The sequence below is a fragment of the Rhinoraja longicauda genome, chromosome 23 (assembly GCF_053455715.1).
Source record: "Rhinoraja longicauda isolate Sanriku21f chromosome 23, sRhiLon1.1, whole genome shotgun sequence".
NCBI lineage: Eukaryota > Metazoa > Chordata > Chondrichthyes > Rajiformes > Arhynchobatidae > Rhinoraja > Rhinoraja longicauda.
This window is the reverse complement of record NC_135975.1, coordinates 1,198,919-1,223,631: the sequence shown is the minus strand read 5'-3', so window position 1 is coordinate 1,223,631 and position 24,713 is coordinate 1,198,919. Positions and strand designations below refer to the sequence as shown.

The 24,713-nt window shown below is 47.1% G+C and overlaps 1 protein-coding gene across 6 annotated transcripts in view; it reads right to left on the bottom strand.

Moving 5' to 3' along the window:
• dmtf1 (cyclin D binding myb-like transcription factor 1) overlaps positions 1–18,451 on the bottom strand; it is a 75,026-nt gene extending 56,575 nt beyond the window's left edge. For 4 of the 6 annotated variants that reach the window (XM_078419424.1, XM_078419423.1, XM_078419422.1 and 1 more), the window contains exons 1-6: positions 18,378–18,451; positions 7,602–7,717; positions 5,854–5,979; positions 4,132–4,238; positions 2,562–2,679; positions 1,517–1,593 (exon numbers count right to left, since the gene is read on the bottom strand). In XM_078419424.1, the coding sequence (XP_078275550.1) occupies positions 1,517–1,593; positions 2,562–2,679; positions 4,132–4,238; positions 5,854–5,979; positions 7,602–7,717; positions 18,378–18,409 (576 nt within the window). In that variant the 5' untranslated portion in view covers positions 18,410–18,451. Of the gene's footprint in view, positions 1–1,516; positions 1,594–2,561; positions 2,680–4,131; positions 4,239–5,853; positions 5,980–7,601; positions 7,718–7,804; positions 7,980–17,355; positions 17,431–18,373 lie in introns of those variants that run through there. The other 2 variants (XM_078419426.1, XM_078419427.1) reach the window with 2 other exon arrangements.
• Positions 18,452–24,713: the final 6,262 nt, after the last annotated feature.

Below are 24,713 nucleotides of genomic sequence, written 5' to 3'. Positions count from 1 at the left end.
CATGCATGACAAATCTACTGGAATTTTTTGAGGATGTAACTAGGAAAATTGACAGGGGAGAGTCGGTGGATGTGGTGTACCTCGACTTTCAGAAAGTCTTCGACAAGGTCCCACATAGGAGATTAGTGGGCAAAATTAGAGCACATGGTATTGGGGGTAGGGTACTGACATGGATAGAAAATTGGTTGACAGAAAGCAAAGAGTGGGGATAAATGGGTCCCTTTCGGAATGGCAGGCAGTGACCAGTGGGGTACCGCAAGGTTCGATGCTGGGACCCCAGCTATTTACGATATACATTAATGACTTAGATGAAGGGATTAAAAGTACCATTAGCAAATTTGCAGATGATACTAAGCTGGGGGGTAGTGTGAATTGTGAGGAAGATGCAATAAGGCTGCAGGGTGACTTGGACAGGTTGTGTGAGTGGGCGGATACATGGCAGATGCAGTTTAATGTAGATAAGTGTGAGGTTATTCACTTTGGAAGTAAGAATAGAAAGGCAGATTATTATCTGAACGGTGTCATGTTAGGAAGAGGGGATGTTCAACGAGATCTGGGTGTCCTAGTGCATCAGTCACTGAAAGGAAGCATGCAGGTACAACAGGCAGTGAAGAAAGCCAATGGAATGTTGGCCTTCATAACAAGAGGAGTTGAGTATAGGAGCAAAGAGGTCCTTCTACAGTTGTACCGGGCCCTGGTGAGACCGCACCTGGAGTACTGTGTGCAGTTTTGGTCTCCAAATTTGAGGAAGGATATTCTTGCTATTGAGGGCGTGCAGCGTAGGTTCACTAGGTTAATTCCCGGAATGGCGGGACTGTCGTATGTTGAAAGGCTGGAGCAATTAGGCTTGTATACACTGGAATTTAGAAGGATGAGGGGGGATCTTATTGAAACATATAAGATAATTAGGGGATTGGACACATTAGAGGCAGGAAACATGTTCCCAATGTTGGGGGAGTCCAGAACAAGGGGCCACAGTTTAAGAATAAGGGGTAGGCCATTTAGAACGGAGATGAGGAAGAACTTTTTCAGTCAGATTGATGAAGGTGTGGAATTCTCTGCCTCAGAAGGCAGTGGAGGCCAGTTCGTTGGATGCTTTCAAGAGAGAGCTGGATAGAGCTCTTAAGGATAGCGGAGTGGGGGGGGTATGGGGAGAAGGCAGGAACGGGGTACTGATTGAGAGTGATCATCCATGATCGCATTGAATGGCGGTGCTGGCTCGAAGGGCTGAATGGCCTACTCCTGCACCTATTGTCTATTGTCTAAAACCCATGCAGGTCAGGGGGAGAACGTACAAACTCTGTACAGACAGCACCCGTAGTCAGGATGGAACCCGGGTCTCTGGCGCTGTGAAGCAGCAGCTCTACCCGCTGCACCGCTTTTCCAACCAGGAGGAGCAAGAATCTGACATGCACCATTTGGATCAAGTCGTCCATTTCTCTGCTGTACACACAGCTAATCCTAGGTTAAAAATAACTGCCTTGGTTAAGGACATTACCAATCTTAACACACTCACCTGCAAGTAGTTTTCAATGTTGCTCATTAAAACATCTATTTCTTCCTTCGACCACATCCCCTGCTTCCATTTGTGACCTGGATGAGAAACAAAATAAATATATTTAAAAATATTACACTCCAGCATACTGAAGAAAGGAGATGAGGAGGAATTCTTTAGTCAGAGGGTGGTGAACCAGTTTATGACCTCACAATAATCTTTTCACTTTAGTAGCTATGTATGCAGGACTGAATTTTCCTTTTCGCCAGGGACACAGTGGTTAGAGTTGCTGCCTCACAGCGCCAGAGATCCAGGTTCCATCCTGACCTCAGGTCCTGGTTGTACGGAGTTTGTACGTTCTCCCCGTGACCTGTGTAGGTTTATTCCGGGTTCTCCGGTTTCTTCCAACATCCCAAAGGCGTGCAGGTTTGCTGGTTAATTGGCTTTGGTAAATTGTCCCCAGTGTGCAGGATAGTGCTAGTGTACAGGTAGGTGATTGTTGGTCGGTGTGGACTCGATAGGCCAATGTGCCTGATTCTACGCTGTATCACTAAACTACTAAAGACAGTCATCAGATAAAGGAACACTTATCATGAGGAGTTCAAATGTTTATAAGTTACAGTAGCAGCATTAGGCCATTCGGCCCATCAAGTCTACTCCGCCATTCAATCATGGCTGATCTGCCTCTCCCTCTCAATCCCATTCTCCGGTCATCTCCCCATAACCCCTGACACCCGAACTAATCAAGAATCTATCTATCTCTGCCTTAAAAATTTCCATTGACTTGGCCTCCACAGCCGTCTGTGGCAATGTATTCCACAGATTCACCACCCTCTAACTAAAGAAATTCCTCCTCATCAGCTTCCCAAAGGAACATCCTTTTAAACTGAGGCTGTGCCCTCTGGCCGTAGACTCTCCCACTAGTGGAAACATCCTCTCCACATCCACTTTCAATATTCAGTAAGTTTCAATGAGGCCCCCACTCATCCTTCTAAACTCCAGCGAGTGCAGGCCCAGTGCTGTCAAACGCTCATCATAAGTTAGCTCAAGAGCGCAGTCTCTCTACCTTTGTTCTGCAACGTATCCTTGTCTTCTTTTGTTGTAAACCAGGCTTGGCTGACTGGATCGAGATCCTCGTTGTTCTGGGGTGAAATTCCCTCCATTTGATCTTCATTGTGCAAGATCTATCAAGAAACAATTAGAACATGGTTTAGTTGAGTTTAGTTTATTGTCACGTGTACCGAGGTACAGTGACAAGCTTTTGTTGCGCGATAACCAGTCAGTGGAAAGACAATACATGATTACAATCGAGCCGTCCACAGTGTTGAGATGCATGATAAGGGAATAACATTTAGAGCAAAGTAAAGCCAGTAAAGTCCGATTAAAGGGAACCCAAGGGTCACCAATGAGGTAGATAGTAGTTCAGCACGGCTCTCTGGTTGTGGTAGGATGGTTCAGTTGCCTGGTAACAGCCGGGAATAAACTATCCCTGAATCTGGAGGTGTGCGTTTTCACACTTCTGTACCTCTTGCCTGATGGGAGAGGGGAGAAGAGGGAGTGGCCGGGGTGAGACTGGTCCTTGATTATGCTGCTGGCCTTGCCGAGGCAGAGTGAGGTGTAGATGCAGTCAATGGAAGGGAGGTTGGTGTGTGTGATGGTCTGGGCTGCTTCCATAATTCACTGCTACAATGAAATTCAACAGGTGTACGTTAGAAAGCAGACTGACTGGTTGCCTCACGGCTCATGGTTCAGCAACTTGAACGCCCAGGAATGAAGAACACTACAGAGAGTGGTGGACACTATGCGGTCCACCGCGGGTACTGACCTCCCCACCATCGAAGGTCCATCACAGGTACTGACCCCCCCACCATCGAAGGCCCATCACACACTGACCTCCCCACCATCGAACGGATCTACAGGAGACAATACCTCATAAAGGTAGCCAGAATCATTAAAGCCCCACGCCACCCTTCCATAAGCTGGGGTTCTGTCTGATTTACCTCTACCCCATTGCAGACATTGGACTTTGTCTGTGGAACTGATGTGCTACAATGCTGAGAACTATATTCTGCACTCTGTATCTTCCCCTTTAGTTCTGCCTATTGTACTTGAGTTTGTCTTGATTGTATTTATGTATGGTATTATCTGATCTGATGGGATAGCATGCAAAACAAAGCTTTTCACTGTACCTCGGTACACGCGACAATAATAAAATCAAACCTATCATAGAACTAGTGTGGATGAGTGTAATTGCTAGCCATGCAGACGCAGTGGGCTGACGGGCCTGTTTCCATGCTGTATCTTTAAACTAAAGAGTCATGAGACCGTTGTTGACATATGTCCCATACAGAACAATGAAATTCTTACTTGCAACAGCACGACAGAATATATAAACATTGTTCTCTGTAAACAATGTAATGATCAATAAAAAATAAGTTGTATTCATGTATACAACACACACACACACACACACACACATATATATATATACAAACAAATATACGCACACATACTCACATTTATACACACGCACACATATACAGGCATATAAGCACACAGACATATACGCACACAGGCAAATATATATATATATATAAAACACAGACATATACACACACACGCACACACAGTTTTACCTGTATCTGGGTAATAGTTTCAGTGTCTTCTATTTCGTCCGTGTGAGACAGCTCTGAAGCTGCCTCGCCAGTCATGGTTACCTCAAAACTGTGGTCGTTGTCCGAGACTGTCAATGAGAAAAATTACACATAAGTTCATAATAATAAACAGTGAATCCAAAGGAATTGGAAACCATGACAATTCTGTAAACCTAAAAAACAAGGATAAATAAATTCCTGATGTACTAATGGGAGTGCTTCTGTTTGATTTTTAGTTTATTGTCACGTGCACTGATGTACGGTGAAAAGCTTATGTTGCGTGCTAACCAGTCAGCAGAAAGACAATACATGATTACAATCGAGCTATTTACAGTGTTGAGATACATGATAAGGGGATAATGTTCAGTGCAAGGTAAAGCCAGCAAAGTCCGATCAAAGATAGTCTGTGGGTCACCAATGAGGTAGATAGTAGTTCTGATGGATGGACCTTGGAAAGTCCCAGAGTAATTACCAGAGTAAGTCCCAAGGTCCCAAGGTCCACTGCAAGGTCCACTGCAAAACCTCAGGATGCTTAGTCATGGAGCTGTACAGCAAAGAAAGAGGGCCGTCGGCCCACCTTGCCAACTCCACCTTCGTTGGCTTACCGAGTTTGTATCATTTGCCTGCATTTGGCTTTAATCCTTCCCTATACATACAGAAGCTTGAAAGAGCCCACCACCAGCTCAGGAACAGTCTTGTCCCCTATGTAATCAGGCTTCTGAATGGTCCATTATCAAAGACTTGTCCCACCCCGGTCATTCCTTCTTCTCCCCGCTCCCGTCCGGCAGAAGGTGCAGAAGCTTGAAAGCGCGCACCACCAGACTCAGGAACAGCTTCTTCCCCTCTGTTATCAGGCTTCTGAACGGCCCTTCCATAAGCTCGGGTACTGTCCGATTCACCTCTACCCCATTGTGGACATTGGATTTTGTCTGTGGAACTGATGTGCTACAATGCTGAGAACTATCACCTGCACTCTGTATCTTTCCCTTTGCTCTACCTATTTGAGTTTGTGTACTTGAGTTTGACCTATAGAGTGATACAGCGTGGAAACAGGCCCTTCGGCCCAACTTGCCCATGTCGACCAACATGCCCCACCTACACTAGTCCTCCCGTTTGGCCCATATCCCTCCAAACCTGTCGTATCCATGTACCAGGCACGGTAGCGCAGCGGTAGAGTTGCTGCTTTACAGCGAATGCAGCGCCGGAGACACAGGTTCGATCCTGACTACGGGTGCTGCACTGTAAGGAGTTTGTACGTTCTCCCCGTGACCTGCGTGGGTTTTCTCCGAGATCTTCGGTTTCCTCCCACACTCCAAAGACGTACAGGTATGTAGGTTAATTGGCTGGGTAAATGTAAAAATTGTCCCTAGTGGGTGTAGGATAGTGTTAATGTACGGGGATCACTGGGCGGCACGGACTTGGAGGGCCGAAAAGGCCTGTTTCCGGCTGTAGATATATGATATGATATGATATGATATGATATGATATGATAATGTTGTGATTGTCCCTGCTTCAACCACCTCCTCCAGCAGCTCGTTCCATACACCCACCACCAACCTGCTTGTATTTATGTATAGTATTATCTGATCTGTTTGGATAGCATGCAAACTTTTCACGTGACAATAATAAACCTAAACCTATATTTATACAGACTTGAATGAAATAACAGGACTGCATGAGAAGGAGAAGGTGGGATGACCTTACTTGGGAGAGTAACGACAGACTGCACTGCTGCAAAGGGATCTGCGATGCCCGTGGATTCAAGGCTGCCATCATCTTCAGCTGATAAACAAAGCCTTTTATGCAGAGGTTCCTGATTATCTTCAGATTCTGTTTATGATACATAACATAAAACACTTCACAGAGAACGAAAAGGTCATTTTGCAATAACTTTTAGATAATTATTTATCATGCCCAAGAGCAACTAAGCATGAGGCAGTCGGATGAACAGTGCGTTACTGGCATAGAGTGATACAGCGTGGAAACAGGCCCCTGAGCTCAACCTGCCCACACCACCCAACCTGTCCCATCCACACTAGTCCCACCTGCCTGTGTTTGGTCCATATCCATCTAAACCTGTCCTATCCATGCACCTGTCTAATTGTTCCATTAATGTTGCATCAATCCCTGCCTCAACTGCCTCCTCTGGCAGCTCGTTCCATACACCCACCACCCTTGCCCCTCACATTCCTACAAGATCTTTCCCAACTCACCTTAAACCTATGTCCTTTGGTTCTTGATTCCCCTACACTTGGTAAAAGTCTCTGTGCATTCACCCAATCTATTCCACTCATGATTTTGTACACCTCTAAGAAATCACCCCTCATTCTCCTGCGCTCCAAGGAATAAAGTTCTAGCCTGCTCAACCATTCCCTATAGCTCAGGCACTCAAGTCCTGGCAACATCCTCATAACCTTTCTCTGCACCCTTGCCAGCTTAATGGCGCCCTTCCAACAACAGGGTGACCAAAACTAACCGCAAGACTGTAAGTGCAGCCTCACTGACGTCGTGTACAACTGCAACATAACGGTCCATGGTACAGCAAAGAAAACAAAAGTGTGATGGGCAGTGTGTTACTGGCATGTACAGCAGGATGTTGCCTCCCCATCACTGTTACTGAAGTCATTAAATGAAATATTCCCAATCTAGGTCAATAAATTAGGTGAGGCACTAAGAAGCGGTGATCTTTCTAGCAGGAAGAGGAAAAGGCGTTCTTTCCTACAGAGAGACAGCATCGGAGCGTGGTTTGATGCCACCTCAGTTTCAGTCTGAAGACGGGTTCTGACCAGAAACATCATCCATCCTTTTTCTCCAGAGATGGGCAGCATGGTGGTGCAGCAGTAGAGCTGCTGCCTCACAGCGCCAGAAACCCAGGCTCGATCCTGACTACGGGTGATGTCTGTACAGAGTTTGTACGTTCTCCCTGTGACCTGCGTGGGTTTACTCTGGGAGCTCCGGTTTCCTCCCACACTCCAAAGACATGCAGGTTTGTGGGTTAATTGTCTTCTGTAGATTGTGCCTAGTGTGTAGGATAGAACTGGTGTATAGGATAGAACTGGAATGCGGGGTGATCGCTGGTCAGCGCGGACGCAGTGGGCAGAAGGTTTCCATATTGTATCTCTAAACTAAACAAAAAATCTGGGAGCATAAACAGCCATCAGCTGTGGCTTGAAGCAGGTTGAATCTACACAGACTTCCTTTTGCCCTGATCATCCACCTCTCTGCGGCTCGCGAGACACCGCGATGCTGACCGATGCCCTGAGCTTCACAGCCAGAACAGAGAGAGCACGGAGGGAGAAAAGGGAAGAGAAGCGGACAAGAGAGGTAGGGGAAACATTAAATTAGCCATCGCTCCACAACCCAACTGGTGATGCATCAATAACTTTACGTCTCAGAATATTCCTTGAACAGAAATACGGAGAAAACGACCGAATGACGCAGTTTATCTGTACCGTGTTGAGGACAATGTAGAATTAGATTGCCTTCGGTGTCCTGGGCGAGAGTTACGGAGCTGATCGTTTCCAAGGTAACTGTGCCAGATTCACCTTCAATTGTGTTCATACTCAATCTGAAATACGCAGAAATAAAAATGTATTATTTACACATTTGTAAAGTCAACAAAACATGTCAAATGTTAGAACAAGTAAACACTCACAGCTAAAGAAAACCGATCGTCTAATGAAGTGGTGGCCATTTAAAAAGATTTTCCTCAGGAAATTCAGTTGACACTTCGAGGTAAATCGGCTTCCATTTTTTCTAGTGCTCGTGTTTCTTGTCAATTGCTTGAAATAATCTTAAAGCTTGTTTGCAGTTGTTGCCCCAGCTAACTTCTGCACATTGTCAAAGGAATAAACAAGTTCATCTTAGGACACAGAGTGCTGAGTAACTCAGCGGGTCAGGCAGCATCTCTGGAGAACATGGATAGGTGACGTTTCACAGAGTGCTGGAGTAACTCAGCGGGTCAGGCAGCATCTCTGGAGAACATGGATAGGTGACGTTTCAGAGTGCTGGAGTAACTCAGCGGGTCAGGCAGCATCTCTGGAAAACATGGATAGGTGACGTTTCACAGAGTGCTGGAGTAACTCAGCGGGTCGGGCAGCAGCTGTGGAGAACATGGATAGGTGACGTTTCACAGAGTGCTGGAGTAACTCAACGGGTCGGGCAGCATCTCTGGAGAACATGGATAGGTGACGTTTCAGTGTTGGAGTAACTCAGCAGGTCCGGAAGCATCGCTGGAGAACATGGACGGGTGACGTTTTGGGTCGGGACCCTTCTTCAGACAAGTCTTCAGACTGATGCTTCTGGTCCAACTGGGGCCAGAGAAGAATTCCCAGTTCTTTTGGGGAAAGCCGTTGATTTAATGTAGACGCAAGGAACGGCAGATGCTTGTTTACAATAAAAAAAGATAGAAAGTATGGAGACAGCATCTGTGTAGAACATGGACAGGAGACGTTTCTTCAATTCAATGTCCGCAATGGGGTTGAGTTCCGAACCCGAAACCTCACCTGTCCACGGTCTCCGGAGGTGCTGCCTGACCTGCCGAATTACTTCAGCACTTTATGCTTTGAGACAAGCCATTTGCCGATGATACAAAGCTAGGTGGCAGTGTGAACTGTGAGGAAGATGCTATGAGGTTGCAGGGTGACTTGGACAGGTTGTGTGAGTGGGCGGATGCATGGCAGATGCAGTTTAATGTAGATAAGTGTGAGGTTATCCACTTTGGTGGTAAGAATAGGAAGGCAGATTATTATTTGAATGGTGTCAAGTTAGGAAAAGGGGGCGTACAACGTGATCTGGGTGTCTTAGTGCATCAGTCACTGAAAGGAAGCATGCAGGTACAGCAGGCAGTGAAGAAAGCCAATGGAATGTTGGCCTTCATAACAAGAGGAGTTGAGTACAGGAGCAAAGAAGTCCTTCTGTAGTTGTACAGGGCCCTAGTGAGACCGCACCTGAAGTACTGTGTGCAGTTTTGGTCTCCAAATTTGAGGAAGGATATTCTTGCTATTGAGGGCGTGCAGCGTAGGTTTACTAGGTTAATTCCCGGAATGGCGGGACTGTCATATGTTGAAAGACTGGAGCGACTAGGTTTGTATACACTGGAATTTAGAAGGATGAGAGGGGATCTTATCGAAACGTATAAGATTATTAAGGGGTTGGACATGTTAGAGGCAGGAAACATGTTCCCAATGTTGGGGGAGTCCAGAACCAGGGGCCACAGTTTAAGAATAAGGGGTAGGCCATTTAGAACAGAGATGAGGAAAAACTTTTTTAGTCAGAGAGTTGTGAATCTGTGGAATTCTCTGGCTCAGAGGGCAGTGGAGGCCAATTCTCTGAATACATTCAAGAGAGAGCTAGATAGAGCTCTTAAGGATAGCGGAGTCAGGGGGTATGGGGAGAAGGCAGGAACGGGGTACTGATTGAGAATGATCAGCCATCATCACATTGAATGGCAGTGCTGGCTCGAAGGGCCGAATGGCCTACTCCTGCACCTATTGTCTATTGTCTATTATCTTCTCTAGTGGCATTGTGAACAATCCAAATTCTGGAGGGGTGCCCACACTTAAAACTATCTGACCAGTACAGCACAGTAACGGGCTCCTCAGCCCACAATGTCCGTGCCCAACATGATGCCAAGTTAAACTAATCTCCTCTGCACGTGATCCATGTCCCTCCATTCCCTACATATACATGTGCCTATCCATAAGCCTCTTAAACACCACTATCTCCACCACCAGCCCTGGTAGTGCGTTCCAGGCCCCCACCCCCCTCTGTGTAAAAAACCTGCCCCGCACATTTCTTTGAACTATTTTCCCTCTCACTTTAAAGCTGCGCCCTCGACACAAGAGTTGACATTATCATCAATGAGAGAAATCAGTGGCATTCAAGTTCTAGTTGTTCAAGTCTTCAGAACAGTCTGAAGGGTCCCGACCCAAAAAGTCACTTATCCATGTTCTCCAGAGTTGCTGCCTGACCCGCTGAGTTACTCCAGCACTCTGTGAAAGGTCACCTATCCATGTTCTCCAGAGATGCTGCCTGACCCGCTGAGTTACTCCAGCACTCTGTGAAACGTCACCTATCCATGTTCTCCAGAGATGCTGCCTGACCCGCTGGGTTACTCCAGCACTTTGTGTCTCTTTTCTTGGTAAACTAGCATCTGGAGTTCCATGTTTCTACATTCAGGTTGCACATTTTCTGTTCTGACCAAGTAACTTGAATCAGGAAATATCATTAAATATTCCTCTTTCCACAGATGCTGCCCGACCTGCTGAGTGTTTCCAACATTTTCTTCTCATTTTAATTTCAGTTTCCAGCATCTGCAGAGTTTTCTGTTGCACACATTGACGGAGAGGCCACCAGTACATCATTCCCTGCAATCATCCTGCCCACACATTCTGGCTACTGGTCACCCAATGTGTCCATCACACCTACCCACCACAACCAGAGAGCAGTGCTGAACTACCATCTGCCTCATTGGTCACGCCTACCCACCACAACCAGAGAGCAGTGCTGAACTACTATCTACCTCATTGGTCACACCTACCATACATAACCAGAGAGCAGCGCTGAACTACCATCTGCCTCATTGGTCACGCCTACCCACCACAACCAGAGAGCAGTGCTGAACTACTATCTACCTCATTGGTGACCCTCGGACTATCCTTGATCAGACTTTACTGGCTTTATCTTGCACTAAACGTTATTCCCTTATCCTGTATCTGTACACTGTGGACGGCTCGATTGTAATCATGTATTGTCTTTCCGCTGACTGGTTAGCACGCAACAAAAGTTTTTCACTGTACCTCGGTACACGTGACAATAAACTGAACTGAGCGCTGGTTCACCAACATCCTTCTGCAATTACAAAGCTAATCGGGTTTATTTATTAGGTTTATTATTATTATTGACATATTTACTGAGGTGCAGTACATGCTATCCAATCAGATCAGATAATACTACACATAAATACAATCAGGTCAAACTCAAGTACAATAGTTAGAGCAAAGGGGAAGATACAGAGTGCAGAATATAGTTCTCAGCATTGTAGCGCATCAGTTCCACAGACAAAGTCCAATGTCCACAATGGGGTAGAGATAAATTGGATAGTACCCTAGCTCATGGAAAGACCGTTCAGAAGCCTGATAACTGGTGGTGCGCGCTTTCAAGTTTCTGTACCTTCTGCTGGACAGGAGCAAGGAATGACAAGGGTGGGACAAGTCTATGATTATGTTGAAACAAAGAACTGCAGTTGCTGGTTTACACAAAGAGACGCAGATACACTGTAAGACTATGACCTGATGAGTATAGCGCTTTCTGTAGTCTCAGATTTCCTGCATCTACAAGCTTGAATTCTAGTGCACAGCTTGCTTCTGCTGCCCTCTGGTGTTACTGATGCATCCAACAGCTGAAGATAGACACAAAAAGCTGGAGTCACTCAGCGGGTCAAGCACCATCTCTGGAGAGGAGGAATAGATGACGTTTCGGGTTGAGACCCTTCTTCAGACTGAGAGTCAGGGGAAAGGGAAACGAGAGACATTGATGGCGATGTAGAGAGATATAGAACAAATGAATAAAAGATATGCAAACAAATAACGAGGATAAAGGAAACAGGCCATTGTTCACTGTGGGATAGGTGAAAACACATTTACTTTTTGGAAAATCTTAACTGGAGTGGATGTGGAGAGTATGTTTCCATTATTGGGAGAGTCTAGGACCAGAGGGCACAGCCCCAGAATAAAAGGTGTAGGAAAGAACTGCAGATGCTGGTTTAAAGAGATGCTGCCAGTCCCGCTGAGTTATCCCAGCATTTTGTGTCTACCCCAGAATAAAAGGATGTGGCTTTAGTGTATTTAGTTCCATGTCATGTGTACCGAGGTACAGTGAAGAGCTTTTGTTGTGTGCTAACCAGTCAGCAAAAAGACTATACATGATTACAATCGAGCCGTCCACTGTGTACAGATACACGGTAAAGGATGGAACATTTAGTGCAAGATAAAGTCCACAAAATTCAAGATAGTCCTAGAGTCTACAATGAGGTAAATTGTAACTCAGGACCGCTCTCTAGTTGTTGATAGGATGGTTCAGTTGCCTGATAACAGGAGATAGAATGCCCGATAGAATGGAGGAGGAATTTCAGTAGCCAAAGGGTGGTGAATATGGTCATTGTGGAGATTTAACGAGGGGATTGACAGGTTCTTGATTAGTATGGGTGTCAAAGGTCATGGGGAGAAGGCGGGAGTAGGGGTTGAGAGGGAAAGATAGATCAGCCATGATCGAATGGCGGAGCAGACTTGAGCCGAATGGCCTGATTCTGCTCCTAGAACTTAGGAAGAAGAATCTGAAGACAAAGAAAATCTTGGAGAAGGATCCTGACCCAAAACGCCACTTATCCATGTTCTCCACAGATGCTGCCTGACCTGCTGAGTTACTCCAGCACTCTGTGAAATGTCACCTATCCATGTTCTCCAGAGATGCTGCCTGACCCGCTGAGTTGCTCCAGCATTTTCATTGGAAAAACACCAACTGCGTTATCAAAGATAGACACAAAAAGCTGGAGTAACTCAGTGGGACAAGCAGCGTCTCTGGACAGAAGGAATGGGTGACGTTTCGGGTCAAGACCCTTCTTTAGACTTAGTCTCGACTCGAAACGTCACCCATTCCTTCTCTCCAGAGATGGTGCCTGTCCTGGTTACTCCAGTTTTTTGTATTTATCTTTGGTTTAAACCAGCATCTGCAGTTCCTTCCTACACAACTGTGTTATCAACTTGGACTTTTGAATGTCGTTCGACTTGGATCCCAATCAGTGAGGATAGGGAACAAATCATCCTCCACGATAATCCTCAACACGGGGGCTCCGCAAGGATGCGTTCTCAGCCCCCATCTTCACTCCTTGTCCACCCGCCACTGTGCAGCCATTTACACATCTAATACAATTTACAAATTCACAGACGACACCACCATTGTGAGCCGGATATCAAATAATGATGAGACGGAGCACAGGAAGGAGATTGAGAACCTCGTGTCCTGATGTTGAGACAACAACCTTTCTCTCAATGTCACCAAGACGAAGGAGATAGGAAACATAGAAAATAGGTGCAGGAGAAGGCCATTCGGCCCTTCGAGCCAGCACCACCATTCATTGTGATCATGGCTGGTCATCCACTTCCTAAAGTGATGGGCTTCAGGAAGTGAAGCGGTCTGCAGACCCCAGTTTGCATTGATGGTGCCGAAGTAGAGATGGGTGAAAACTTCAGATTCCTAGGAGTGAATATCACCAACAACTTCTCCTGGACCACCCATACTGAAGGAACGACCAAGAAGGCACATCGACGCCTCTACTTCCTTACAAGGCTTAGGAAGTTCAGCATGTCCCCAACATCTCTCGCCAACGTCTACAGATGCACCACAGAAAACATTTTATCGGGAAGCATCACAGCTTGGTTTGGGAACAGTTCCATCCAAGACCGCAAGAAATTGCAGCGAATTGCAGACGCAGGCCAGACCATCACACAAACTAACCTCCCTTCCACTGACTCCATCTACACCTCACACTGCCTCGGCAAGGCCAGCAGCACAGCGCCAGCGAACTGAACTGAAACTAAATATTCATGAGAGATTACTGTGCTATTAGTTACAGAGTTACAGCACAGAAACAGGCCTTTCAGACCATGCCGACCATCGATCTCCCGTTCTATGTTATCCCACTTTCTCAACCACTCCCTACACACTAGGGAACAATTTACAGATGCGAATTAACCTACAAACCCGCACGTCTTTGGAGGTGGGAGGAAACCGGAGAAAACATGCAAATACAGGGAGAACGTGCAAACTCCACACACTGACAGACAGCACCCGTGGTCAGGATTGAACTGGGGTTTCTGGAGCTGTGAGGCAGCAGCTCTACCCGCTGCACCACTATCCTGCAGATTCTACTTTATTGGTCAAGAGAATCATCACAACTGTGATTGGTGGGCAGAGGAGCCTGCTTATATGCTGTATCTCTAAACTAAATGATATTTTGCAACAGTCCACTACTTCTGACACATTAAAAAAGAAATCAGTGCAAGCATGTTCTGGATTCAGATTGAATCATTGACGTTGACTTTGAAGTTTAATTTAAAGAAACATCATGGAAACAGACCTTTCGGCCCACGGAGTTCATGCTGACCATCAATCACCCGTTCACGCTAGCTCAATGTTATCCCTCTTTTCCATCCACCTCCTATAACAGAGTTTGAACCACCCGATTCCAAAAACAGTGCATCACTTGTGCAGTGTAACAAAAGCACTGAGCTATTGCACGGTCCAAACTAAACCTTGTGTTTCTTAATATAAAAGGCACATCTGATTCAGCATTGGAGACTCAAGCTGGAAAGGTGCAGAGATTTACGAGGATGTTGCCAGGACTCAAGGGCCCGAGCCATAGGGATAGGTTAAGCATGCTGGGACTCGCTTCCCTTCTGGAGCGCAGGAGGATGGGGGGTGATCTTATATAGAGGCGTACAAAATCATGAGACAGATCGGGTAGATGCACAGAGTCTCTTGCCCAGAGTAGGGGAAGTGAGAACCAGAGGACAAAGGTTTAAGGTGGGGGGGTGTGAGTGGAGTGGTAAAGATTTAATAGGACCCCATAGGACCTTTTTTTTCACACACATATGTGGTGGGTGTATGGAACAAGCTGCCAGAGGAGGTGGTTGAGGCAAAGACTATCACAACGTTTAAGAAACGTTTAGACAGGTACATAGGATAGACTTAGAGGGAAATGCAGGCAGGGGGGACTAGATGGGGCATGTTGGTCGGTGTGGGCAGGTGGGACGAGATGGGGCATGTTGGTTGGTGTGGGCCGGTGGGACGAGATGGGGCATGTTGGTCGGTGTGGGCAAGTTGGGCTGAAGGGCCTGTCTCTATGCTGTATGACTCTGGACAGCTGGTCTGTTTGCATGCTTTCAACATTTAATATCAGACTTCTATTCCTCATTAACTCTTTGATCTGCCCCTGTTATATTTACATTTTGAAATATTTGGAATATTCCATCAATTGCTCATTAACGAATTTTGCTGTTATCACATTTTTTTTAAATCCAGCTTTGTTTTTAACCAACTAGTCGGCATAACTTTAAGGTCAGAGGGGCAAAGTTTAACGGAAATGTGTGGGACAAGTTTTTTAAAAAAACACAGAGTGCCTGGAACTAGGGGTGGTGGCGTTGGAGGCAGATACGACAGTGGTGTTTAAGAGGCTTTTGAATAGGACATGGAAATGTAGGGAATGGAGCGATATAGATCACGTGCAGGCAGATAACAGTTGGTCTTGGCATCATGTTTGGCATGGACTTTGGGGGCTAACGGGAATGTTCTTGTGCTTTACTGTTCTTTGTTTTAAATATCACAACCCACGTTGGAATGTACTCCAGAGTACTCTCCATCGAACAAAGTGCTGCAGGAACTCAGCAGCTCAGGCAGCATCTGTGAAGGGAATGGGCAGATGTTTTGGGTCAAGGAAAGGTCCCAATCTGAAACGTCGTCTGTTCATTCCCTCCACAGATGCTGTCTGACTTTGAATTCCTCCAGGACTTTGTGTTTTGCTCCAGACTCCAGCATCTGCAGTTCCTTGTGTCTCCTCACAATGTTAGTTCAGTCCATTCCCCTAGGATTTGGCAACATTCGAGCCAATGCTCCACTTTGCTGCAGGTCCAAATACCAACAAACCTATTGGGGGGGGGTTTTGAAATATATTTATGATTCCTAGAAAAGGGGAAGTGCAAGATATGGTACAAAATTAAATTGGCTATAAAGTTTCAAAACAGTTAAAAAACCCTCAAATTTCCTTTCTTCAAAGTTTATTATCATTGCCAAAAATCTGAAATTGCATTTAATAATCTTAACGAATCACATAACAATTAAAAAAAAGTAGAAACAAGGAACTGCAGATTCTGATTTACAAAAATAAATGGACACAAAATGTTGGAGTAACTCAGTTGGTCAGGCAGCACGATAGAAACATAGAAAATAGATGCAGGAGGGGGCCATTCGACCCTTTGAGCCAGCAACGCCATTCAATATGATCATGGCTGATCATCCTAAATCAGTACCCTGTTCCGGCTTTTTCCCCATATCCCTTGATTTAGTTAGCCCTAAGAGCTAAATCTAACTCTCTTGAAAACATCCAGAGAATTGGCTCCACTGCCGTCTGTGGCAGAGAATTTCACAGATTCACAACTCTCTGGGAGAAAAGTTTTTCCTCATCTCAGTCCAAAATGGCCGACCCTTTATTCTTAAACTGTGGTCCCTGGTTCTGGACTCACACTAGGAAAAATATTCCTGATGTTGGGTAAGGATCAGTTTGAAGAATGGTCCCAACCAGAAACGTCACCTATCCATGTTCTCCAGAGCTGCTGCCTGACCTGACCCGCTGAGTTACTCCAGCACTGTGTGAAACGTCACCTATCCATGTTCTCCAGAGATGCTGCCTGACCCGCTGAGCTACTCCAGCACTTTGTGCCAATTTTAAAAAGGTCATACATAAATGAATCTCAAATTAGATTAATCACAATTAATGACAAAAAATTAGCTTTGACAAAACCACATTGATGTAATCTTTACCCGTACTGCTAAACAAACTGTATTTTACGTTCTGTCATACAAAACTGCCTCAAAAGTTAGATACAGACATTATCAGGGATCTATTTAAAGTTAAAGACAAAGCTGTTACGACAATCGTTTCCAGTCTACAATACCACCTATTTTAGTGCCATCCGCAAACTCTTGGTATTGATGAGTCATGCCATGATTCATCAATATCAAGAATAGAAAGATAAACAGACTGTCACATATATCTAAATACATTATATCAACAAATACACGTGCCATAAACTATATTCAGTATACCAACATAAACAACCTTGTTCACTAACAACAAGTATAGGACCATTCACAAAATGCTGGAGTAACTCAGCAGGTCAGGTAGCATCTCAGGAGAGAAGGAATGGGTGACGTTTTGGGTCGACCCTTCTTCAGTCTGAAGAAGGGTCTCAATCCGAAACGTCACCCATTCCTTCTCTCCTGAGATGCTGCCTGACCCTCGAGTCTATTTAGTTTAGTTTAGAGATTGTGTGAAAACATGCCCGTCGACCCACTAACCAGCGATCACCCGTACACTAGTTCTATCGTACACACCAGGAACAATTTACAGAAGCCAATTAATCTACACACCTGCACGTCTTTGGGATGTGGGAGGAAACAGGAGCACCCGGAGAAAACCCACGCAGTCACAGGGAGAATGTACAAACTCTGTAACAAACTCCGTAAAGAGAGCACTCAAGGACAGGATCAAACCTGGGTCTCTGGCGCTGTAAGGCAGCAACTCTACCACTGTGCCGTCCCTAAACATCCTTGCAAAACTTCTCTGCACTCTTTCCAGCTTAAAATAGTTATATCTATTCATGTCTTAAACATATCCAAACGCATGGTACTCAAAATATAAAAACAAATTTATGAATTAAAGTATCAATACGTTTATTGCAAAGTGCACAAGGAGACAGAGACCATGTCACACAGAGGGCTTTCACTCGCTCAGCTGAGATCAGTCCCTCTTCACCACCAACTCTGTCCACACCGTACTCCAATGCCCAGTGACACTCCCCACCCACCTGCTAATCCCCCTCCCCACAACCCCAACATTCCCATCTCCATCCCACTCACTCCATGATGTATCCCATTCACGCACTTCACCCTCACCCCCCAAAACCACCATTCACACTTCACTAACCACACCATGCCCACCCAACCCCTTCCCTCACTTCACCCACCTCAGCTAACCTTGACCCCATCCAATACTCCCCACCCTCCTCAGACTCCCCTCCCTCACCCACCTCTCCCTACCACTCCACACCTCCCCTGCTCCACACCCCTCTCCCCCCATCGCCCCACCTCCTCCTCGTCCCCTACCCCTCCACCATCTGTCCCACCCTCTACCCTCGCCTCCCTCATTCCTCCCCTCTCCAGCCTCAGCCCTCCTTCCCTTCTCCTCCCCTCTTCCTACCCTTCTCCCTCACCCACCCTCATTCCCTCTCCTCTCCTCCCCCGGCGGGGCCGAGCTACGGGCGGGCGGGCGGGCGGGCCGCGCCGTGTGAGGGGCCCCTTTCCCCCGCCCGCTCGCTCGCTCCCTCCCTCTCCCTCCCCGCACCGCTCCCGCGACCCCCCCCCGCACCGCCGCTCCCTCCCTACTCACTCACTTCCTGTTCCAGGTGCGGGCACTCGGCGACATTGGGCCGGACACCAGCACCAGGCCGCCCGCCCGCCCGCAGCCCGCCCACCGCCCCGCCGCCGGAAACCCGCCCGCCTGCCTGCCGTCCGCTTCCGCCCCGCTCCCGCCCCGCCGCCATGGCAACGCGGCCTGCCCGCCCCGCACACCCACTACTACAGCTCACTGCCGCCATGGCAACGCGGCCTGCCCGCCCCGCAGCCTCACTACTACAGCTCACTGCCGCCCCGCACACCCACTACTACAGCTCACCGCCGCCCCGCACACCCACTACTACAGCTCACCGCCGCCATGGCAACGCGGCCTGCCCGCCCCGCAGCCTCACTACTACAGCTCACTGCCGCCCCGCACACCCACTACTACAGCTCATCGCCGCCATGGCAACGTGGCCCCGCAGCCTCACTACTACAGCTCACTCCCTCCCTCACCCTCACTACCACAGTTAACCTCACTCCTCACTACCATAGCCCCACACCTTCACTACTACAGTTGACTCCTCGCTACCACAGTTAACTAACCCTGACTCCATCCCTCACTACTACAGCTCACTCCCTCCTCCTCCTCGCTACCACAACTAACTCTCCTCACTCCCTCCCCACTACCACTGATAACCCTCCTCCTCCTCCTCCTCCTCCTCCTCCTCCTCCTCCTCCTCCTCCTCCTCCTCCTCCTCCTCCTCCTCCTCCTCCTCCTCCTCCTCCTCCTCCTCCTCCTCCTCCTCCTCCTCCTCCTCCTCCTCCTCCTCCTCCTCCTCCTCCTCCTCCTCCTCCTCCTCCTCCTCCTCCTCCTCCTCCTCCTCCTCCTCCTCCTCCTCCTCCTCCTCCCTCCCACCCTTCTCATTACCGCTGCACACCCTCCTCAGTAACATGCCTGCAGCCCCACACACATACAGGCTAAACACACGCACATACAGGCTGCCCCATACCAAACACATACATACATACATACATATATACATGCACGCACACACACACCACCCCAGACCAAACACATACATACAGGCACACATATAGGCCGTCTCACCCCAAGCACATACATACACACGTACATACATGCACACACATACAAGCCGCCTCACACCAAACGCGCGCACACACTTACAACCTTTATCTACAACTTTATCACCATATTCCATAATCTCAAGAGTTAAGAGTGTTTTATTGTCATATGTCCCGAAACAGAATAATGAAATTCTTACTTGCAGCAGCACAACAGGTATGTAAACATAGTCCTCTGTAAAACGCATAATAAACAACAGAAAAAGTTCAGTATATATATATATATATATATATAGACAAATAAACAATTACAAAATTCAAAGACAAAAACAGTACTCCGAAGTTGAGTTTAGAGATAGAGTGCAGAAACAGGCTCTTCGGCTCAATGAGCTGACCGGCGATCCCTGCACGCTAGCACTATCCTACACTTTTTACAATTTACAATTTTTACCGAATTCAATTAACCTACAAACCGGTACGTCTTTGGAGTGTGGGAGCAAACCAGAGCAACCGGGAAATCCCAAGCAGGTCACAGGGAGAACGAACAAACTCTGTACAGACAGCACCCGTAGTCAGGATCGAACTCAGGTCTCTGGCGCTGTGCGGCAGCAACTCTACCGCAGTGCCACTTTGCCGCCCAAGTTATAAGCTGCCCAAGCCAAATATGAGGTGCTGTTCCTCTAGTTTGTGTGTGGCCTTACTCTAGCAATGAAGGAGGCCCGGAACAGAAAAGTCAGTGTGGGAATGTTTATCGGTAGTTCCTGGTTTCCAGAAAGGCTGACAATGTTTGGTTTTTGAGGGGTTGAAGAAAGCTGGTGAAGCAACGAGTTAGGTGGTAACCTGAGTCTTGCTCATCTACAACTGCATGAGTCTTTGTAAAAAATGTCCTTGGACGCTGGCATCTCTACAATTGCCAGCAGTCATTGTCCATCCCTAATTGGCCCTGATCTGAGAGTGCAGTAATGGGGTGGCACAGGGGGTAGGGCCGCTGCCTCACAGCGCCAGAGACCCTGGTTCGATCCTGACCCCGGGTGCTGTCTGTGTGTGTGTGGAGTTTGCACGTTCTCCCCGTGACCTGAATGGGTTTTCTCCGGGTTCTCCAGTTTCTTCCCACATCCCAAAGAAGTGTGGGTTTGTAGGTTAATTGTCCCTCTGTAAATTGCCCCCTCGTGTGTAGGGAGTGGATGAGAAAGTGGGATAACATAGAGCTAGTGTGAAAGGGTGATCGATGGTCACCGTGGACTCAGTGGGCTGAAGAGCCTGTTTCCATGCTGAATCTCTAAACTAAATTAAACTCAGTGAGGTGTAACCAGTGGTGTATCTACTGCTGCTTTTTAGGTACTGTTTGGTTTTAGTTCAGTTTAGTTTGTTATTGTCACGTGTACAGAGATTCAGTGAGGTGCTTGTTCTGCGTGCTATTCAGTCACACCACACTGTACACGAACGAGTACAATAGATCCCCTTCTGGACCAACTGGTGCAGCTGACGCACGCTGCACTCCATCCGCCTGGCCTCCCGCTAAGATCCAACATTTCTTAATTTCTCACTTGTCCTGACAAAGTGATGAGAAGATATTTCGTTCCACCACTGGATGGATCAACAAGAATGCTAAATGTTATGGCATTTAAGGGCGGTCACGGTGGTGCAGCGGTAGAGTTGCTGCCTCACAGCGAACGCAGCGCCGGAGACCTGCGTTCGATCCTGACTACCGGTGCTTTCTGTACGGAGTTTGAACGTTCTCCCCGTGACCTGCGTGGGTTTTCTCTGAGATCTTCGATTTCCTCCCACACTCCAAAGACGTACAGGTTTGTAGGTTAATTGGCTTGGTAAATGTAAAAATTGTCCCTAGTGGGTGTAGGATAGTATTAGTGTGCGGGAATCGCTTGTCGGCACGGACCCGGTGGGCCGAAGGGCCTGTTTCCGCGCTGTATCTTTAAATTGAGTCTTTTAAATTGGCACATGAATATGCAGGAAATGGAGGGATATGGATCACGTGCTGGTCTGGGCATCATGTTTGACACAGACATTGTGGGCCGAATTGCCTGTTCTTATGTAGTACTGTTCGATGTTCTTTGTTACCCCGTGTTTAACATTAATACAACAAATGATTATTTAATCACTGCTGTTTGCTGGAATCTGCTTTGTTTATGAACAAGATACCATCTCTTCTCAGATAGATACAAAATGCAGGAGCAACTCAGTGGGACAGGCAGCATCTCTGGGGAGAAGGAATGGGTGACATTTTGGTTCGAGACCCTTCTTCAGACTGAGAGTCTGGGGGGAGGGAGACTAGAGATATGGAAGAGCAATGACAAATTAAAGCAGACGATGATCAAGGAAATGTAGGATAGTTCATTGTTAGCTGAGAAGTTAACAAAGAGGCATACAGTCAGTAAAATTAATCAGGTGGACAGTGAAACCAGTCAAGCTGGAGTGGGGAGGGACTTTCTTCTACTGGAACCGGGTACTGATTGTGGATGATCAGCCATGATCATATTGAATGACGGTGCTGCTCAACGTGCCGAAGGGACTAATCTTGCACATATTTTCTATGTTTCTAATTAGTACGACAACTAGGATGGTGGAGGGACGCCATTCGACCCATTCTTTCATCGTATATCAGTCCCGCCATCCCAGGAATTAACCTGGTGAACCTACGCTGAACTCCCTCAATAGCAATAATGTCCTTCCTCAAACAAGGAGACCAAATCTCCGATAAAGCTGCACCATGACTTCCTGACCATTATACTCAATGCCGCAAGCAGTGAAAGGCAAGCATATCATAGGGCTCCTTTAGCACTCGGTCTCCAAAACATGTATTTACAAACCTCGACTTCCTGGTGAGAAGATTCTTGCTGTTCAGGCTGTGCTTGTTCCACCTGTTCACTGTGGATATGACCCACCCAGTCTGCAGATCAAACCGAGCAGGCACATCCTGGAGACCAGCGAGAGACATCCTGGTGGAAAAGGTTAAAAGCCAGGGATTAACGCAGGGGATTAGTAGATGGGGCACACACTGTTGGCCAGGGAGGGCGAGGTGAAATCTGCAGAGACTAGCGATTGTGATCTGCAGAGACTAGCGATTGTGATCTGCAGAGACTAGCGATTGTGATCTGCAGAGACTAGCGATTGTGATCTGCAGAGACTAGCGATTGTGATCTGCAGAGACTAGCGATTGTGATCTGCTTGTTTCTGGTCAGTTATTACAATAAATGAAAAACAATTATTCTATCTACATCCAAGATATCTGGATCCAATCCACTTAATGTCAATAAAATATTGAGGTTTATCTCAAATAACGCAGTTCAGATTAGTTTAGTGTATAGATACAGCGTGGAAACAGGCCCTGTGGCCGAACAAGTCCACTCCGACCAGTGATCCCCGCACATTAACACTGTCCTGCACACACTAGGAACAATTTACAATTTTACCAAGCCAATTATCCTACAAACCTGTACGTCTTTGGAATGGGAGAAAACCCATGCGGTCACAGGGAGAACGTACAAACTCCATACAGACAGCACCTGTAGTCAGGATGGAACCCGGATCTCTGGTGCCGTGAGGCAGCAGCTCTACCCACTGCGCTGAAATTATTGAACCATTATTATTTGTTTTTGCCTCGATATTGGAAACTGCCGTACAATATTAAAGTTACTCCTTCACCGATTCCTCTTTATACTTTTAGAATAATAAACGAAGTGAAGGGGAATAGATTGAATGGGAACCTGAAGGGTAACTTTTTCACACAAAGGGTGGTGGGTGTACAGAATGAGCAGGAAGTTGAGGTAGTTGAGGAGGTAGTTGAGGAAGTTGATGTAGTTGTGGAGGTAGTTGAGGTAGTTGAGGAGGCAGTTGAGGTAGTTGAGATAGTTGAGGAGGTAGTTGAGGAGGTAGTGGAGGCAGGGAGTATAACAACATTTAAGAAACATTTAGACAGGTATCTGCCTCCACCACCACCCCTGGCAGCGCGTTCAGGCACCCACCCCCCTCTGTGTAATAAACCTGCCCCACACATCATCTTTAAACTTTGCCCCTCTCACCTTCAAACTATGCCCTCTAGTCTTTGACATTTCCACCCTGGGGAAAAAGGTTGTGACTGTCTACCTTATCTGCACCTCTCATAATTGTACATATAACTTCTATGCTCATCCTTCGATACTTCACAGAAAACTCCTTGTGTCCTTTCTAGGACCTTCAGGGTGTTGAAATGATGTGTCCAAGAATTGTGTAAACAAGACAGGTTTGTCATCTGCTTCCACATTCTGTCCTCTGACGCAGGGGCCTGGAAACCTGAACCTAGACATGGACTGAGTCAGCTCTTTGTTCTCACTTTCCTTTCTTCCTCCGCCTCAGAAGCGAGGAGGTTTTTTTCCAGGCATGCTTTAGCCTCTACCTCGTCCGGAGGTTCGGCATGTCCCCTACAACTCTCACCAACGTCTACAGATCCACCGTAGAAAGCATGTTATCAGGATGCATCACAGCACGGTTTGGGACCAGCTCCATCCAAGACCTCAATAAATTGCAGAGAGTTGTGGACGCAGCCCAGACCATCACACAAACCAACCTCCCTTCCATTGACTCCATCTACACCTCACGCTGCCTCGGCAAGGCCAGCAGCATCATCAAGGACCAGTCACACCCCGATCACTCCCTCTTGTCCCCTCTCCCATCGGGCAAGAGGTACAGAAGTGTGAAAACGCACACCTCCAGATTCAGGGACAGTTTCCTCCCAGCTGTTATCAGGCAACTAAACCACAGTCCTGAACTGCTATCTACCTCATTACTGACCCTCGGACTATCTTTAATCAGACTTTGTTGGCTTTTTCTTACACTAACCGTTATTCCCTTATCATTCCCAGATGGCGCCAACAATGGCTGCCTCACCAACAGTCAGTCTGTCCTTTCTTTCCTTTGTGTTTAATAGTATGAGTTAAAAAAAAAATTAAATGTTTTTTAGCTTGTTTTATGGGGGGGTGGGGGGAGGGAAATTTTGTCTAATCTCTCACCTCGAAGGAGATGCGATTTCTTTTCCGTATCGTATCTCCGTCCGTACTGTGGCCTAACATCGAAGGGTTGACGGCCTTTGCTGGAGACCGTCTTCGAGAAGCTCCACCGCGGAGCCTGCGAACTTTAACATCACGGAGCCCACGATCCCTTTGCCAGGGGTCGACCTTGGAGCTCCAACCGTGGATGCTTGTGGACTTTAACATCACGGAGCCCGCGGTCTCTGGTCAGAGTCTGACTTCGGTGACTTGGGAGTTTCGATCGCCCCGACGCGGGAGTTTCGATCGCCCCGACGCGGGAGTTTC